This window comes from Mya arenaria, chromosome 7, assembly GCF_026914265.1.
Source record: "Mya arenaria isolate MELC-2E11 chromosome 7, ASM2691426v1".
Classification (NCBI taxonomy): domain Eukaryota; kingdom Metazoa; phylum Mollusca; class Bivalvia; order Myida; family Myidae; genus Mya; species Mya arenaria.
In genome coordinates, this window is record NC_069128.1 from 8,132,389 (window position 1) to 8,151,892 (window position 19,504).

The window sequence follows — 19,504 nt, forward strand, 5'->3', positions numbered from 1 at the left end:
GCTTGTTTGACCAACTAGTATATTTTGGCATAATTTTAGGGGGTCTGACGTTTTTTTTCTCAATCTAAAATAGACAAATAAATTGAAATTACGAAAAGCAGCAAAATGAGACTTTGGTTTTGTAAAAGATGATCTCATTGACTGCAATCAAGGCATTGTAAAAGGGCTTCTCAAAACCCAGATGTCAAAATGTGAACAAGCCCCGCACAGTAAACTGCGAACTCAGCTGAGCTTGTTCAGATTAGTGACCACTAAAAACAATCCTCTATATTCCTTAGCAAATTGAACGATTTGCGCATAAAATAACACCGGACAATGTAAAAAAAATATGTTTATTATGAATGAAATTAAATTTGTTGAACCACAGTTCGATAAACTGACCCTTTTAAGTAGGAGTACATACAATACGGTGAAAATGTAAACAACCAAAAAAAACGATTAAGTAGATCCAGCTTGCTCAGCAAGTTTTTGAAATCACACTCCATTCAGCTTCAAAATAGTCTGCGATGATATAACCATGCTTTGATTCATGGTCATGTGTTAGCTTTGATTCATGGTCATGTGTTAGCTTTGATTCATGGTCATGTGTTAGCTTTGATTCATGGTCATGTGTTAGCTTTGATTCATGGTCATGTGTTAGCTTTGATTCATGGTCATGTGTTAGCTTTGATTCATGGTCATGTGTTAGCTTTGATTCATGGTCATGTGTTAGCTTTGATTCATGGTCATGTGTTAGCTTTGATTCATGGTCATGTGTTAGCTTTGATTCATGGTCATGTGTTAGCTTTGATTCATGGTCATGTGTTAGCTTTGATTCATGGTCATGTGTTAAAAAAATACATGTAATAACCCTGAGAAGTTACTTCCAGACTGGTGTAATTTGCCCTTCAGAGTTTAAACCTTTACATTGAATTCAAAGCCAAATTCTAATTTAGTAATGTTCATACAATACTACACTTGTTCTTTAAAATACATGGGACATTTATAAGTACCATTGCTACTAATTATACATAGGAACCTCTTATAATACATAGGACATAATAATATACGGACATACTTGAGGTCATTACAAGCCATTATCTAATTAAAATACTACCTAGAGAAGTCAAAGTACTTGAATTAGCATTCTTATTTCCCATTATGCTGACTCAGTTTAAAGTACAATATATTATATCTGAAACAGCTAAGCGACACTAATCAGCCTATAAATGTTTCAGCTTATTTCGGTCATTCAAATAACTGGAACACTTCTCTGCTACCAAGGCCTAAAAATAAATACTTTTTAAAAAAATTAGTGCCGACCCTAGCGTTTTTATAATCCAATGATAAATCTCAAAAATTACATTTTAGTTCACCTTGCTTAGTTTCGCTTTGCTTAATTTTCCTGCATTTCAAGACTCGGCGTTGCGTTTATTTGAACAAGAGTTTAGGTTTCTATTATTTGTAAAGGTATTTCTTAAAAGTGATATCATGCCACAAGTACATGTTAACTGTCTTTTTAAAATGGACCTGTTTACATATTTCATGTTGGTGGAAAAAAAATAATCACGCAGTTACATAATTTTATAAGTCATAATAATTTAACACAAAAAAGTAACTGCCAAAATTTCTTTAATTATTTAAAGTGAATGATACCCAAAATCATGCGATTTCAATAGCGTTATTGAACTGCCTATATCAATACAAGTGTATTTAAGAACAAAAGAACTCTTATTCAAACTGAAAGTGAGAAATTGTTTTCAGAATACTCAAAAAAATAAATTGTTCAAAATCCTACCCTATAGAACATCATAGTAGTGTCCATTTAACACAACTGTATTGGGTGTATTGAAAATGCAATCAAATACTAAATAAACATATCTTACAGGCTTAAAACCACAGCATATATTTTTAAAAAACATTTTAACCACAGCATATATTTTTAAAAAACATTTTTTTTAAAGCGTGTTAACTACAAATTCAATTTTCAAAAAATACTGATAAATCTTCAAAATTGATAAACCGCGCCGCCTTAATCATATCATATATCAACATTAGTTGACATATGTTATAGATTTTTACAACACATTATTACTGTGCATAGCAATAGTTGAAACAAATTATGCAAGTTGTATTTTTTTAACATTATAATCATCCAGCGAAAAAATTGAAAAAGATTTAGCTAATTTCACTCTAATGTTTAGATTAAAGGAACTAGACAACAGATAATACGATTGAAAGAAAAAACAGAAAATTGCCAAAAACTTACATAAAATTGTAATTGTTGTGTTTACCAACACATTTAATCTTACTTACTGATGTATCACATTGCTTAAAACACATACATCTTTCGCACTTTTTTGCGCATTTTTCAAGTTCGAAAAATAATTGGGTTGTCTGCCTCATAAATCCCTTTAAGTTTAAAAATAGCGTCGGTATATTTATCTGTACTCATAAACAGATATGATTTTAAGTGGGAAACCATTATGCACCTTTATGTTTTATTAAACGGGAAAACACAGATGAGACAGCAACATGATTGTTGCTTTATTATTTTAATCCGACATGTAAAATCCTGTATAATCGGCCTCCTACTAGCTCGCTTTGACAATTCTAGGCTTGTTTTGAGGAAATACTGTATTTGCCGATTTTTGGACCATCTCCAGTCTAGTCCCTTTAATCAACACCTTCTAAAGTTCATAGATGATAATAACATCACAAAAATGATTAACATGACAAAACATATTTTTATAGTCTATTCATTATTTTATTTTTAAACATTGACCTTTACTTGTGACATGAATAGGAAAAACTTCAAGATAAACAATCTTCAATGTTGTTGTAATTGAATGTGCAGCACAGAATTTCCCTAGCACTGTCAGTGTTTGTATACCATATGATAATTACATTATAAATGCTATATCAGAAGGCAACATTTTGCTTCGAATGACAGACTGCTCCATCAGGCGTCGGAAGGCAACATTTTGCTTCGCATGACAGACTGCTCCATCAGGCGTCGGAAGGCAACATTTTGCTTCGCATGACAGACTGCTCCATCAGGCGTAGGAAGGCAACATTATGCTTCTCATGACAGACTGCTCCATCAGGCGTCGGAAGGCAACATTTTGCTTCTCATGACAGACTGCTCCATCAGGCGTCGGAAGGCAACATTTTGCTTCGAATGACAGACTGCTCCATCAGGCGTCGGAAGGCAACATTTTGCTTCTCATGACAGACTGCTCCATCAGGCGTAGGAAGGCAACATTTTGCTTCTCATGACAGACTGCTCCATCAGGCGTCGGAAGGCAACATTTTGCTTCTCATGACAGACTGCTCCATCAGGCGTCGGAAGGCAACATTTTGCTTCTCATGACAGACTGCTCCATCAGGCGTCGGAAGGCAACATTTTGCTTCGCATGACAGACTGCTCCATCAGGCGTAGGAAGGCAACATTTTGTTTCTCATGACAGACTGCTCCATCAGGCGTCGGAAGGCAACATTTTGCTTCGCATGACAGACTGCTCCATCAGGCGTCGGAAGGCAACATTATGCCTCTCATGACAGACTGCTCCATCAGGCGTCGGAAGGCAACATTTTGCTGGACAGACTGCTCCATCAGGTGTCGGAAGGCAACATTTTGCTTCTCATGACAGACTGCTCCATCAGGCGTCGGAAGGCAACATTTTGCTTCGCATGACAGACTGCTCCATCAGGCGTCGGAAGGCAACATTATGCTTCTCATGACAGACTGCTCCATCAGGCGTCGGAAGGCAACATTTTGCTGGACAGACTGCTCCATCAGGCGTCGGAAGGCAACATTTTGCTTCGCATGACAGACTGCTCCATCAGGCGTAGGAAGGCAACATTTTGCTTCGCATGACAGACTGCTCCATCAGGCGTCGGAAGGCAACATTTTGCTTCGCATGACAGGCGTCAGAAGGCAACATTTTGCTTCGCATGACAGGCGTCAGAAGGCAACATTTTGCTTCGCATGACAGACTGCTCCATCAGGCGGCAACAGCACCTGTACTCACCAAGGCCATAGAAAGTTACCAAAATGTATGACACAGTCTGGGAGCGGTTTGACCATGTGACTGTTACTGTACTGATAAAGGTTGAAACATATGTACCAACTGACTTCACTTACAGTAATTTTTGTGCCAAATAGCAACAAAGTAGGACACTATATTTCTTTAATGCCAGCCAAATATAATGATGACCCCCCCCCCCCAACAATCTCTTTAAATCTCCTCCACAGTCAACCCCCTGACAAGCAGAACCGAACCCCGGAGCATAAAACAGGATAAATTTAAGCATTATTTTTATAAGTTTAATCATATGTTTTTGTATCTATTATTATACACACTTTATATACCTCATTTCGAAAAACAATATTATTATACAATTGGGTTATTACAACATTAGAAAATGGCCGTCCTGCAATATTATCTTTAATAATTAAAGTACTGATACTCTTCTATAAAACTCAGTTATGCATTTCCAACTAATAGTGCTATGTAACCACATAATCCAGGGTTCTCAATTACTTTCTGTTTAACCATCTCAAATAATGACCGGCATGCTAATACTAATGTTTTACTTAAAATTTACTTATTTTTACCAAAATTGAACCCGCCAATTTCCATTTTGGCTTACAGACAGTTCAGTTCAGCATATGTGAAATTATATATTTTAGGGTCTAACATTATAAATGACAGGGCTTCTAAAATTTGAAATCTCAATTCCTCTGCCCCCCTCCCCCATTACACCCAAATAATATCCCCCTCCCATCCCAAAAATGCATTATTTTGCCAAAAAGATTAACTCAACTGTGTAAATGACAATTTTGAATAGGAATGTGAAAATAGCAATATCATTCTGTAACACCACAATGAATACCATCCAAAAAAAATGTTGAGTTGTTGAATGCACATTTATTTCAAAATAACGTATTTGATGTGTTTTATCTTATGATAATGTTTATTGATTGCATTGTGCTGCAGCAATATCATTATTTACCCACATCTCATTTTCCTCGGGCATGCTATTCGACTTTCGGACTCAATTTCTACCGGGTGGCCAATCCAATCTTCTTTTTCAAAATCGCAAGAGTGTTGTGTTGAACCATTTCAATATTGAACCAAAAGGAGTCAAGAAAATCAAAAGATTTGCATTATAAAGTCAGCAAAATTTTTGCAATAAACACAAGAATTGTCAGCATTCTTTGTTGCTTCTAAGTTATCTTTAAAACCGTTTTTAAAACGTAATGGTACTTTTTAACAGGTTGGTAAGCCAATTTTTTTTATATGTATACACACAGCATAAAAAAATATAAGAGATACTTTGGCACTTTATTAATTGGGGAATTAGTGGTTACATAGTTATTTATTAAAAAAGAATAATAATCTGTACTTAAAATCATGTTGTTGTTTTTGGTTTTACTCATTTAAGTCAAATAAGTTAAAACATGAAAATGCACTAACATTTAAAATAATAATTTTGCATCAACCTTTACTCACAGTGCACCAGTTTAACGCGTGAATGGCTTCAATTAACAATGGTCTACATTGTGCGGAAAAGTACATGCAAAAAGAATGTTCTTAGTTTTGTTGTGCATAGCTTTTTAAAATGCTGCATGGTTTATGCAATATTATTATTTGGAGTCACATATTTGTCTGGGTTCTGTAAATGAGTGCTTAATTTTATAACTAAAATTGATGAAAACCAAGTGTACGAAATCATAGAAGTTCAGTGGTCGAAATAACACAAGTCCACAAGCCCAGTGCACTGGTAAAATGTCTTTTGGGCTTGCTCAAATTCTGAATTTTATATAGCAGGGCTTGTTCAAAAACTTAATGCCAATTGAGCAATAGTATAAGAATTCAGGCTTGTTAATCCAAAAGTCTAATTTTGATGACTGGAGGTTTAAAAAAAGATTAAAATTAATGCACATTACAATTTGTCATCGTGTATTTACGGTTGATTCACATGGATGTGATGCACTTTTACTGTTTTTGCTGGTTTGTGATGGAATCGGGAAAAAACTAAAACTAAATGTGCAGGCCTTAATTTAATGTGTCTAGGAGTTTGTGGTTTTTAGCCAGTGCGAAAAGAACATAGATCCATGTTCGCCTAGAAATCTAGAAATCCAGCCTTCTGGGCCACTATCTTTGCAAAAACCACAAGACTTTCAAATTAGTGAATGAAACATAAGATTACAAAATGTAGGTCTGTGAAGTTTACTGGCCTAGTTATAAATATGATAATCAGTGAAATTTGTACTGAGTGCTTAAACAATGATGAGCTATTTTCAAGCAGACTGTTTTTGTTTCTTCAGCAAAAATAGCATGATAATCTATCACAAGCCGTTCCTTGTTTTGAATATAATACAATCATAATGTATTTTCTTATATTACACTGTTGACATAATTTCAGCCTACTACATCAGAGTAAATTTTAAAAAAAGAAAAATATTTTCATATTTGGCGATGATTGTGTTTTTGTGATAAAAAGAATCTTGTTGCCCTTTTATACATTTTTTTATCACACTTATAGGTATGATAAGCCTAAGAGTAATAGAAGGGTACTGCACCCTTGCCTTTATGGAAAGCACCCTTCTGCCCTCAGCGGGACCAGCATGGACACCCTCCAGCCCTCAGCGGGACTAGCATGGGCACCCTTCTGCCCTCAGTGGGACAAGCATGGGCACCCTTCTGCCCTCAGCGGGACCAGCATGGGCACCCTTCTGCCCTCAGCGGGACCAGCATGGGCACCCTTCTGCCCTCAGCGGAACCAGCATGGGCACCCTTCTGCCCTCAGCGGGACCAGCAAGGGCACCCTTCTGCCCTCAGCGGGACCAGCATGGGCACCCTTCTGCCCTCAGCGGGACCAGCATGGGCACCCTTCTGCCCTCAGCGGGACCAGCATGGGCACCCTTCTGCCCTCAGCGGGACCAGCATGGCCACCCTTCTGCTCTCAGCGGGACCAGCATGGACACCCTTCTGCCCTCAGCGGGACCAGCATGGGCACCCTTCTACCATCATAAGAATGAAATGCTGGAGACAGTCAAATATTTAATCCGTAGTGATTAAAACTTCTCCACAGTCTAATACAATGTGCCCTTTTCTCCGGTACCACCAGTCTGTTCCCTCTTAAACAGCAAACTGTCCATTGCTTAACCTGGCTTAAACCCTAAAACTTACAAACGAAAACTGATATCCCTTAAAAGGCTCACTATATACTTTTCCTAAACTAATTTCATATTTGTTTGTTTAATATGGCAACTTATGTAACATCCTATATATATATATATAAACATTACAAATACCCTAAATGAGAATCGACCATATTTTGAGTACCGGTCACTATTACCTTGAGGGTTAACATATTGACCGTCTCCGTGGCCTAGTGGTTAAGGCGTACACCTACGGAGCAGGAGTTCGGGGGTTCAATCCCTAACTGGCAGCGTCATACCAAAAGACATTAATTGTTGGTACAAGTAGCTCCCTTGACTGGCGCTCGGCATTTAAAGGATAGTGCTTGGAAAAGTTGTGTACTCAGTACTGGTTTAACCCAGGAAAGTTCTACCCCGTGTATCAGTGCTTAATACCGAGCACGTAAAAGAACCAAAGGGTCTATTCGAAAAAGAGCTAGGGTATCGCACCCGGACTTCCTTGTATCCCACCACTGTCTCTTCCGCGTGCTGTCCCTTCAGCATAAACAAAGGACCCCATTGGAAATAAGTGCTTGCACTTTCACGGTTTATCATCCATGGCAAGGTCTGAATAAATACAAACATACATATATACAGACCCTGAAATCAATAGGGGTCATCAACTGTGCATGACCAAGGTGCATACCTAGTTTGAATAATCAAACTGGGAAAAACTAATCCCAATGTGTTTCCCATTCTATGAACATTATACTCCAGTAACTAAGGGTGACCAAGATGCATACCAAGTTGAGTACTCTACATGGGACAAATTAATTCCCAAGTATTTGCCATGCTACGAACGCTATAATTCAGTTACTCAGGGTGACCAAGATGCATACCAAATTTGAATATTCTACATGGGACAAATTAATTCCCAAAGTGTTTGCCATGCTACGAAGGCCATACAGTAGCTCAAGGTGAGTGACCTCCTTATTTGTAAATGAAGGCCTATAGGAAAAACTCTTGCCAAACTTAGCAAGCCCTGACACCTAGGCTATGACCATGCCTAACTTTATTTTGAAAATTCCACAAGCTTTAAGCTGTTACCTTGTCTTTGATGTGAGAGTCAGCTTGTGTTGTATCCGCCATGACGGCCTTCGTGCGTGAGTTAAACGTGAGTGAAGAACTGCTGTCTGAAATAACAAAAAAATATTCAAAATTTTATTAAGACATACAGGTATCAAGGGTTCTAACAGCTAATAATGGTCAATTCTGAAGAAAAAACTGTTGGAACATGAGGGATTCATGCCAAAAGCAGAATAATCGTGCTCAGACCCCTTTTCAACTTGTTTTCAAGGTCATTCATCTCTTTCAAGGTACTTCATACTGTATCAGTGGTCGAAATTAACACAAGCCCACAAGCCCTTCACTGGTAAAATGTTTTCCGGGCTTGCTCAAATTCTGAACTTTATATAGCAGGGCTTGTTAAAACAACAAAAACAAGAGCACCGCGAAACGGAGCATTATACGCCCGAAGAAGATTCGGCTTGAGGTCTTTAATAAACATTTAGGTTATGCTAGTATACTGCTTACTAGGTTTGAAGTGTTTACAACAAAGGCTTAAACTTCCAATATTGAAACGGAATTGCTAACGCCCCCCAGTGAAATTAGCCTTTGAGGTACGGACCTGGAAAGCATGCTTGACAAATCCTTTTAATGTAGAGATGCTTTGTATAAAGTTATTTGAAAATTGCTTTAGTAGTAACCCAGTTATGGCCTGGACATGGAATTGCTAACGTTCCCCCCCCCCATGGTGATTCTAGTGTTTGAGGTATGGACCTGGAAATTGTGCGCAACACATCCTTTTAATGTAATGATGCTTTGTATAAAGTTATTTGAAAATGACTTTATTAGTGACTAAGCTGTGGCCCGGACACGGATTTGCTAACGCACCCCCATGGTGATTCTAGTCTTTGAGGTATGGACCTGAAAATTGCGCGCGACACATCCTTTTAATGTAGTGATGATTTGTATGAAGTTATTTGAAAATCGCTTTATTAGTTACCAAGTTATGGCCCGGACACGGAATTGCTAACGGACGGACAGACAGACGGACAGACGATGGAGGCCATAACATAATACGACCCTTCGGGTGTAAAAAAATCGTTACAACTGTACAATGGTCCGATGCTAGAAGCTTTCAATCCCCACATCAAGATTAATCCTGGTGCAGTTTTACTCGATTTTAGTTGTAAATTGAAATAATCACAGTGGCAATGTCTCATTATTTTACTACATATTTGAACTATTTGTGCTTTAATTAGAGCTGCCACTCTCACAGATTGAACGTTTTTACAACTTTTTTTTTTTGTCTTTGAACAAGCCAATTTTTAGGAAAATCCATGGAAACCAGTGATATAAGACTGCTGACAAAAAATCAGATGGCAGATTTTTATATTTAAGTTCAAAAATTGATAATTTGTGCATTTTTCTTAAACCGTATGTAACGGTTCAAGCCATAAAACATTAATTTTCGAACGGAAATATGAAAATCTACAATTTGATTTTTTTTCAGCAGTCTTATATCACTGGTTTGCAGTTATTGACGCAAAAATTTGCTCTTTCCAAGAAAATATATAAAAAAGTTGTAAAAATTGTAAATCTGTGAGAGTGCAGCTTTAAAATGATTATAGCATTGTTGAAATAAAAAAAATCAATGCAGTCATCAAAATAAGAATTTGTGTAAACAAGCCAGAATTCTGACATTTGTGCTTGGCATTAACATTCTTAACATTAGCCCTGCTATATAAAATTAAGAATTTCAGCAAGCCCGGAGAGCATTTTACCAGTGCAGGGCTTGCTGGATAGAGAGGCCAAGATAATCTCCCTGATTGGGCTTGAGCCCAAAACTACTTTGGTGGGAAATGAAATCATATCACATCCCCTTAAAATCAGTTCAAAATCTTAATCCACCATCAGATATAATAATTCCTGTCATTTCGATCAATTTTCCATTATGTACTCTAAATCAAAAGTTCATATATAAATGTTTAAAAAAAGTGTATGAACCAAAGACTGATTATGAAAGCAAATATTCTTATGCTGTTTTTTGGTGAACTTTGAAGTATTTTTTTTTCAATGATAAGATTTAGTCTTAAGCTGCATACAATAAGATTTATAGTGTACTACGATATTTCACTATTTATAGAGAATAAAGCCACAGTGATTATCAATTCTGAGATTATGCAATCGAATATGGGGGGCCTCCATCATAATCCATCAATTTTTGACAATTATAATTGATCATAGTTTTATCTCCAGTCATAGGGATCAAACATCATTTTGGTATATATATTTGATTAACCCTCTCTTGGCGTAACTTAAACTATATTATCACATCTATAAATAGACACATGATCATTATTTCTATATATTGAATTAATGATAATATATATATTTGTTAATTAACTAAATTGTAACCGGAATAAATAGTCTGTCTTTACCTTAAGGACATGAAATTCAATTCACAAATGAATAATTCATACGTGCACAACATCCCACATCTTTTCAATAATAATTATTAAATATTGTTATAAATAGAAATTTATAAAACATTACAGATCACATGACATATCGAATTTAAAATTGAATGATAAAGCCAAGGTAATAAATTATACAACATGATTTAATTTTAAGTAATTACAAACACATGTCGTGCATACTTGTGATGAATAATCAACAAAAGCTATCAGGCCTAAAAAAAAAAATTGTTTGGTTAGGGTTACATCCTTTTCAAAAATAGGTAGGGTAGGTAGGTTTTTTTTTTTTTATTTATTAGGTTTATATAAAAATGTCATTTTCATCATAGCAGAATGGTGTTAAAGTTATCTTCTATGTAAGCATTTAAGGTTTTAAACATCATATTAAAAAGCAATTATTTTTTTTTTATTTTTTTTAGTCTTTCATTTTTTTTTCAAACTGACTATAAAAACGGTAGGGTCGGCACCTATTCCGTAGGTAGGGTCGGGTAACCCGAACCAAATGTTGTTTTTTTTCTAGGCCTCAGTGAGAAAGTGTGCTCAACTATAAATCTTACCCATGCCAAATATAAAGGCAGCTTTATACATAAAAAGCAGCTAAGTGAAGCTTTTTTTCTGCTTAAGTATGTGCTTCTGCTGATGCTTCTTCATGTTTATTGGATATATAACTTATTATCAGGGGCCATAACTTGCATTCAGGGTGATTAAGAGTCCTAGTTAACTTAATTGTCTGAAGGGCCCTAAAACACTATGGTAAGTAGAATGTCAGTGACATGAAAAGATTTAAAGGGGCTGCACTCCGTATGATGAAATAGCGAAAAGAAAGAAAATTGTTGAAAACTGACATAAACTTGGTATTGATGTGTACAATGCATTGAAACTTACTAACTGAAGTACCACATAGTTGACAATTTATTTTTCACAGTTTTTTCGTATTTTTCCATTAAAAACGATTACTAGGTATGTCTACCTAGTAGAATTCATTCCTTTTGTGTGATTGGCTAGTCGATGTTTTCACATGATATTACCAAGTTAGCTTAAATATTCCAACAGTTTAGGGTTAGCCTTCGTAGCACAGTGGATACAACACTTAACTGCAATTTTGGCCCCACCGGGTCGAACCCGGTCTTCGATCAGATTTTTTTGTACATTTTTTTTTTTTTACAATTAATGATATATATCAAAGAGTAAAACATCCAAACTTGCTGAAAAACTTACATTAACCCTTTTTCAGTCAATCAAGAGCAATAATTTGTATTGAGTGTCATACATAGTTGTTTATAGCCTTGAAAATTTATGTGAAATACTGGTAAGTATCAATTCATAGAATGAACAGTTCTTGAAATATGACTTCTTATCCCAACTTTTCCACTAAACACAAATTTAACCAGACACATATAATACTGTAGCCCTCCTTATTATTTGAAAAGTTGAGCTAAATTGAAATACAACTCACTGTCTGTGCAGCTTACTCAAAGATACAAACCACATTGCAATGATTGCACATAACCAAAGTTGAAATAAATCATATATACATGGTCTAAGGTTGGTCACAACTCTCAGTAAAATTTTCAAACTTTCTTTTAAAAGTTTAACCAAAATAGTAAAACTGAAAATGATAAGACAATTTAAACAGCCAAAATTCAGAAATTAAAGTACAAGTGCAAGAGTGTATATTTACATTAATTGATAGCAGTTGTGTTAAGAAAACCTCATTCGTAAAAACGTATTCCAATTTAATGTCAAACAAATGCTTGCAACTTCAAAATGTGCAGACTTCATGCATGCATGCAATGCATAAATTCTGTGCCTTCAATTTCAGTGGGAGTGCAGCTGGCAAAGCCATAATGCTGCTTTTCTCAGAATAAAATATGTCTCCATATTTTAAAGCATCCCAACAGGCTGCAATTCTATGAAATCTAGAATGGCACTGCAAGGATATTAATGACCTCACTGCAAAATGCAGAAGCTACCAAAGTTTTCAGTAGCAAAGATTTTGGTATTTTCTTGGAAATTTGATCACACATTGTATGTTTATAAAATGCTGAAGTTACAATGCGTCCATTTTTTGTTCGACATTTTGATAACATGATGCAAACCCATTTCCACATTTGACCATAATTCAGCATTGTGCAATTAGATGCTGCAGCTTGCCTTTGATCATTTTAGTGATGTAAATATTCCAAACCTGGAAAAATACAGCTTTTTACTTGAGCATTTTATGTCAAGCCATGGATTTGTCAAGGAGCACCCATCTGACCCTATACTTAAGATTATTACAAGACGTTACCTAGGTCTTCTTTGAAAATATGTGACTTGCAAAAACAGGCTGATTTTTTAAATGCCACTCGTTCCATGTTTAGGAGGGTTTCCTGTTTTTGCTCCCATAACTCCCACATTGAAAAATTAACAAGGGGTGGATGACAGAGAAGGGGTGTATGGATTACACACCCTACAACGTTGTCACTCTAGACCAATCAAATTGCGTTATTCAGGCAAGAAGGACAGGGACTGCTAGGTCAGAAAGGGCACTTTTGAATAAGCCTATTATAGGGCACTTGCAAGGGCCAATATTCAATTCTTCTTCTGTATGTGTTGAATCTACTTTCAATACAAGTAGTTTTTATGCACCAGTCAATTGTAACTAACGGCGGTTTTGTCTGTGCGCCCAAAATAGCAGGGAATGGGACTTATTTGGCTTGGATTTCACCAGCAGTTCGTCCCCACAGGGAGGGGATTTTACCCGGGCTTGGCTGGACCGAAAAAAAGTCCCCGCTTTTCCCCGAACCTTGGGGGGGGGGGGGCGTGGGGTTACAACTGACTGGTGCAATACAAAAACCTTACCTATTATTTTTAGATTTTTAATTGTACAGATACATGTATCTATATGATGGCTCTGCCAAACTTAAGGGCACAGCAGGGCATAGTAAAAAGGCAGCAGGGTGCCAGAAGAGGGCTGCATCAGGGTACCCCACCCTTCTATTTCGGCCTAGCTGGAGCACTGCATAGTGCATGAAAACTTTAAATGTCAAGTATCATGTTTCTATACATAACAATACATGCAATCATACATATCACACAAAATACACCAGAAATGAACAATGCATCAAATAAATGTACACTCGTTAACTTCCTTAATACCATTCCAAATGTCCCCAATAAAACAATAAACTAGCATGAACACTTATACTTATGACTGTTAACAAAAATTGCGAATTAAACGTTTATGACCTGCATTAAACACAGCCATTTAAATTCTCTATTGCTTGATCATACTCTGTATAAACATAAAGCGATCTTTCTTACTACCTACAAATGTTTCAAAGCAATGGAAACATTTAATACATTTGAGAAAATGTTTGATTACCAATTTAATTTGCACTAACAAATATTTTGAAAAGAGGAAGTTAAACATACACCAAAATACCATGCTTACAGCCTATCATGAATTTGTCAATATTTATTCAGTGAAAATAACGTAATGATATACGCAGCAGTTATTTGGGTTTAACAAATTATGTAAAAAAAATACCTGATCGTCTTTCACAATCCCAAAAATTCAGAATCATAAAAAACAATCTTAACAAGTCCAACTTAATACAAACCAGTGGTCGAAATTAACACAAGCCCGCAAGCCCTGTATTAGTAAAATGTCTTCCGGGCTTGCTCAAATCCTGGATTTTATTTAGCAGGTTTTGTTAAAAAATATGATGCCAAGCAATTGTATAAGAATTCGGGCTTTTTCATCCAAAAGTCTAAATTCAATGACGACAGACTTGTTTAAAGGTAGGCTTATTCTTTTACAAATCTTCATACCCAGGCTCTTGATGTTTCGTTGAAAAATACCATGGTAAATTCACAATTTGAATGTATCCCTAGGGACTCCATATTTTGACAACAACAAAACTGATGCAAAAATCTATCAAGTCCCAAGCATTACATTGTGGACAAAATAATAAGAAACACTACATCCGCAACACGAAGGAATAATGAGACCTTCATATCCACGATAATAATACGATGTGATTGATCACTTTCATTATTCAGTTTTACTGAGTGGTATATAGATATATGCATAAAAAAATCTAAAAATCAAGTCATAAGATAAAGATTATTTAAACTTACAAGTTTATCTTCCAATCATATTTCCAATCAGATCTTAATACCAAACCAAATTTCTAGATCAATATTTTGCTGTTTGTTTTTGCTGTTAGTTCGTTGGTATTAAAAATTGCATCCTTGTTGTAGTCCTCAAAAAATAAATGGGTGTAGGATTTGGGAAGCCTAGAAATTGAATCACTGGTAAAAATAGTATTCATTTTTTTGCCTAGTCAGCTTTTAAAGATTACACAATAGGTCATTTCACAACTGATTGCAATTTTTGAAATTTATCAGCATATATTTCCCTTCAAGTATTTTTGATATATATATATTGATAACCCTTGCAATCAACAAATATGTAATAAACAAACAATTCACTTTCAAATGATACTAAAATAACTTGGGGTCACCTGAGGCCTAAAAAATCAACATTGTTGTCAAAAGTTCTTTAGAATACAACCTACATTTATAGCCAATGAAATTGCAGATAGGCAATCATGAACTAAGGCTTAATCATCAAGAATTTTAAACTTCCGCAGGTGTTTAAAGGTCCTCTCACTGCCATTCATCTGATACACAATCTCTGCGTCAGATTTTTTGTTGACAATGTGTCAGCCAATGAGGTTGTATTCTTAGTAAGTTAAAATACCTGAATTAAAATCTTAATGATTAAGAAGGGCTTATTCACTACACTCACTCTGCCTATTATTAATCATTAAGATTTTAATTCATGTCATCTAACTATAACATAAAAGGAATATATGCTTCAATAAAACATACTTAGTAACAATGGTTGAACATTGAGCACTTAACCCACGTAGCCCACAGTCCTGCACTGGTTATAAATGCTTTTACAGACTTCACTTCGATTCTTAACTTATATAAATATGACAGGGCTTGCATGTTTTTTCAAGGCCTATTTGAGGCCAAAATTAGATCCCATTCCTCCCTGAAAAATATTTATCCCCCCCCCACCAAGATAAAAAATCCCATTCATTTTTTTTCTTAATTTTTTTGATGAGCATTGGCCTCTCAACATATCGCAAATATAGCAATATCGCAAAAGTGGCAATTAAGAGTCATTCATGAATATGTCAATAGGTTTGTTGATTAAAAGTTTTCAAAACAAAGTTGAACATGATATGTAATCATGTTAGTATTGTTCCCTTTTTAAAAAAAAACAATGCTATCTTTCCCCCTATCACAGGGCACTGCAACCATTCCATCAAAAGTGGAAAAAAAACAATGGCTTGTTGAGAAAAAAATGTTGGCAAGCACTTTATAAAAGGACTCTGGCTTGTGTTCATCCATTATAAAGTCAAACTTCCGTAACAAAACACAATCCTATACCTTAAACTTTAAATCTACGAGTCATCATTGCAAAATATACATGTTCATGACTTGTGTTCACCGTAAATGCATTCAACAGCAAAGATCATTAAATTCAGGCTTTATTTTTGGCCAACCCGACAGTCACGATTCTGTTCACAACTCAATGAACTTCTTACACATTGAAAACAGGATCTATCTGACTTAAAGCATCAGCCATATTATATTACACGTTTATGAATCTAATAAATTATTCACTTTTCAGCACAAAATCTATATCAGAAGATACTCATCACTTTATACAGAAAATAAAAGAAAACTTACATTAAAAGTGTCACAATTTTAAAGAGTAAATTTCCGTTTTATACACATATTTCTGTAACCAGCGTATATTCAATTTAAAGGCAGATATATCAATGAAATGGGAGCAGAAAACGGACTCATTTGTGTTTAACTTATCTCGCAATGTGCATTAGATAAAACATGTACATGAACAGTATATTTAGAACAAGCACATGTCCCAATTATTTTTACATTTTCAGAAACTACACTGATATACATTTTATGCAAAGAATTTTTGAGATAGGACATTTTTTTTCAAGTCAGCTTTTTAGAAAGAAGTTGCAAATCAGTACACAGTAAATGTGTCTTGGTAAAACCCTAGCCTAGCTATCACGAATGTAATTTGTGAAGTTAATACCAGAAGATACCAAGAGACATTTAAATATTAAAGGTTTTGGTACTTTTATAATAATAAACCACTTGCAAAGCCATAGTAGTATTTTTTGGAATTATTTTCATGAACTGTGTCTTCCAAATTTGGACTTTTTTCGACTTTGGGAAAAATACAAAATCATGCCAAAACAGCTAATATAACTGCAAATAGAAATAGTTTTACTTTTTTCTGCATACATTATGCTGTAAAAGAGCTAGTCTTATCAAGATTTTGTTTCGTTTTCAAAGCTTTTTTTATTCATTCACAGCATCTGTAGTAAGGCAAATATTATGAGGGAAAATGAAACACTATATACGTTTTAGCAAACTAAAGGGAAACAGCCTTTAGAATAGAAGGATCACTGATTGAGTTTTGTAATATCAACCTCACATAAAGCTGTTAAGTATTATGAAATATTAGAAAAGAAGAATCTTATTTCAGTTTATGTCTCAGACTCTCTTAGTTTAATTGAAAATACACTGTTCAAGTTCTATCACGAAAAGGGAAATATGCAGATTCCATCGGGGAAGTTTTCATTAAGAACCCTTTAAAAATCCCTCCTAGGTACAAAACCCCTTCTAGGATAATGTCAGTTACATCTATTGAAAATACACTATTCAAGCCTGAAAAACTAATATAACGCACAAGGAATGATTATTAACTTCTTGTGTTTTATTAAATTTTAATGTCAAACTTCTCTGTTATCATCTTGGAATTGAGGATTAGAGGTATTCTTAGTAAAAAATCTCAGACCATTGTGTAACAAATGTCCTTTCATCTGACCTTGAGACCATTGGTTTTGTACAGTGAAAATTGAAAAAAAAATGTTGTTGTTTACTTTTAAGTTGAGCTTAATCACTTTGAACAGGGACAGAAATGTGCACAAACTTTCAGTGTCCTTTAAATGGCACTCTGCAAAACCGCCAACTGAGCTAAAACAAAGTCTTGACCAATTTAACAAACATTATAGCCTGGTTAATATCCATTCAGCTTGTTAAATCATTAATATTACTCTGACATGGTCATCGAAGTTTAATCTTATTATATCAACAAGTCTGTAATCAATGATTTCATATTGGGCACTGGCCTTAAGTTTGTTACAAGCTTTGCTATGTAAAATTTATAATATTTTGATTAAGTTTGGCAAATATTTAACAACCTGAAAATTAGCAGGTTCCTGCTAAATTTATCAGATGGATCTCTGAAACAATACTTCATACTTAAAGAATGCATCAAAGTTTTGAGAGTGGTGTAGCAGTTTTGCTTGTCCACCTCTCACCCTGGAGTTCTTGGGTTCAATTCCCACAGGAGGTACCCTTCAAAATGGTTACCAATACTGGTTTGTACCCAGGCAACAGACTCGAGAGTGATTCTATAAGCTATTAATTACCTTTTGCCACAATCACACTTTTAAAATTAGTATAAACTACAAACTCAATATCAAGTATTTTGGTCAGTTTTCGTTAAAAGCCCTCAAACAAATGCATATTGTATCAATGTTATATTGGATCCACCTAGCATTCAGGATGTTCTTTCAAACAATCAATTATTCAATACAAGCTGAGGAGAAAAATCATTCCATTGTACAATAGGTAGGTAAGTTTTCCGTAGCATTCCATAGGACATTGTATTGAATAATGATTTCCATCCACTCTGACATCAATATTTCTTGTTGAAGTATTATGATGATCCGATGCAGATACATAATAAATGGGGCTGCCTTCTCATCACATATATAGACTACAAAAAAATCAAATGGATTTTAATGAGTAGTAAAAATATATATTTTAAAGCTAAATGGTCAGTTAAGATAATGTTTATTGAGTTTGCAAGTAAAACAATGAATTTAGTTTCTTACACTTGTTTCACATTTACATGTCAATTTAAAATCGCACATGCCCCAATTAAAAAATGCTGACTCAAACATTAATTCACATACAGTAATAAGTTTCTTTAAAGTCATAATGATTATGCAAATTGGTGTGACAAGTACAATATTGAATTATTTATAAACGAAATCAAAATGCAGATAACATGTCATCGTTGAACAGTCCTGAGGACAATATATGTATGCAGCCATATATTTTAGTAGAATCAATATGCTAAGAATATTGAAACAAAACAAATACACGATCTTTATAAGATCAAATAAAGATTTGTTGCCCAAAGTGATCATGATGATTTGGATTCTTAATGCTTTTTGTTAATGTTATTATATGCCATTTTATTATTCTTATGCTTTTAAAATGATTGTCTGAAGTTTGATCGATCAGGACTTTGTTGTCCTTAGTTGTTTACAATATCTGTACCAAAGTTTCAGTCATCATCATGGTCCGCAAGGTTGCGGGATTAGGGATTTTAAGTCAGTCAATTAATAAATCTAATCCCTGGATTTACAAGCTTACTAAATCTGCCCTTTTTCCCCTGCATTTCTTATTATTTAGAAATTTCAGTAAAATCCAAAAAATAACCACATGTAATACCACTGACTGCATTTCATATTTGTAGTGTCAAACAACGCCATATATACAAAACATATGTTACCCGGCTGTATAATACCTGACAATAAATAAATACTCGCAGTTGCCTCAATCAAGGTCTGCTGTGTGCTAAAGCAATAATTTAGAAAGTAATTCAAGTAAAACTTGACAATTAAATATTGTCTTTTAAAAGGGTGCTTGGCTGTGT

At 35.0% G+C, this 19,504-nt stretch overlaps 1 protein-coding gene across 5 annotated transcripts in view; it reads right to left on the reverse strand.

The window, feature by feature from the left end:
* Positions 1-19,504, reverse strand: part of LOC128240223 (spermatogenesis-associated serine-rich protein 2-like) — a 48,593-nt gene that overhangs the window by 23,286 nt on the left and 5,803 nt on the right. For 2 of the 5 annotated variants that reach the window (XM_052956750.1, XM_052956746.1), the window contains exon 2: positions 8,240-8,325. In XM_052956750.1, the coding sequence (XP_052812710.1) occupies positions 8,240-8,281 (42 nt within the window). In that variant the 5' untranslated portion in view covers positions 8,282-8,325. Of the gene's footprint in view, positions 1-8,239; positions 8,326-10,635; positions 10,684-14,796; positions 14,920-16,425; positions 16,493-19,504 lie in introns of those variants that run through there. The other 3 variants (XM_052956751.1, XM_052956748.1, XM_052956749.1) reach the window with 3 other exon arrangements.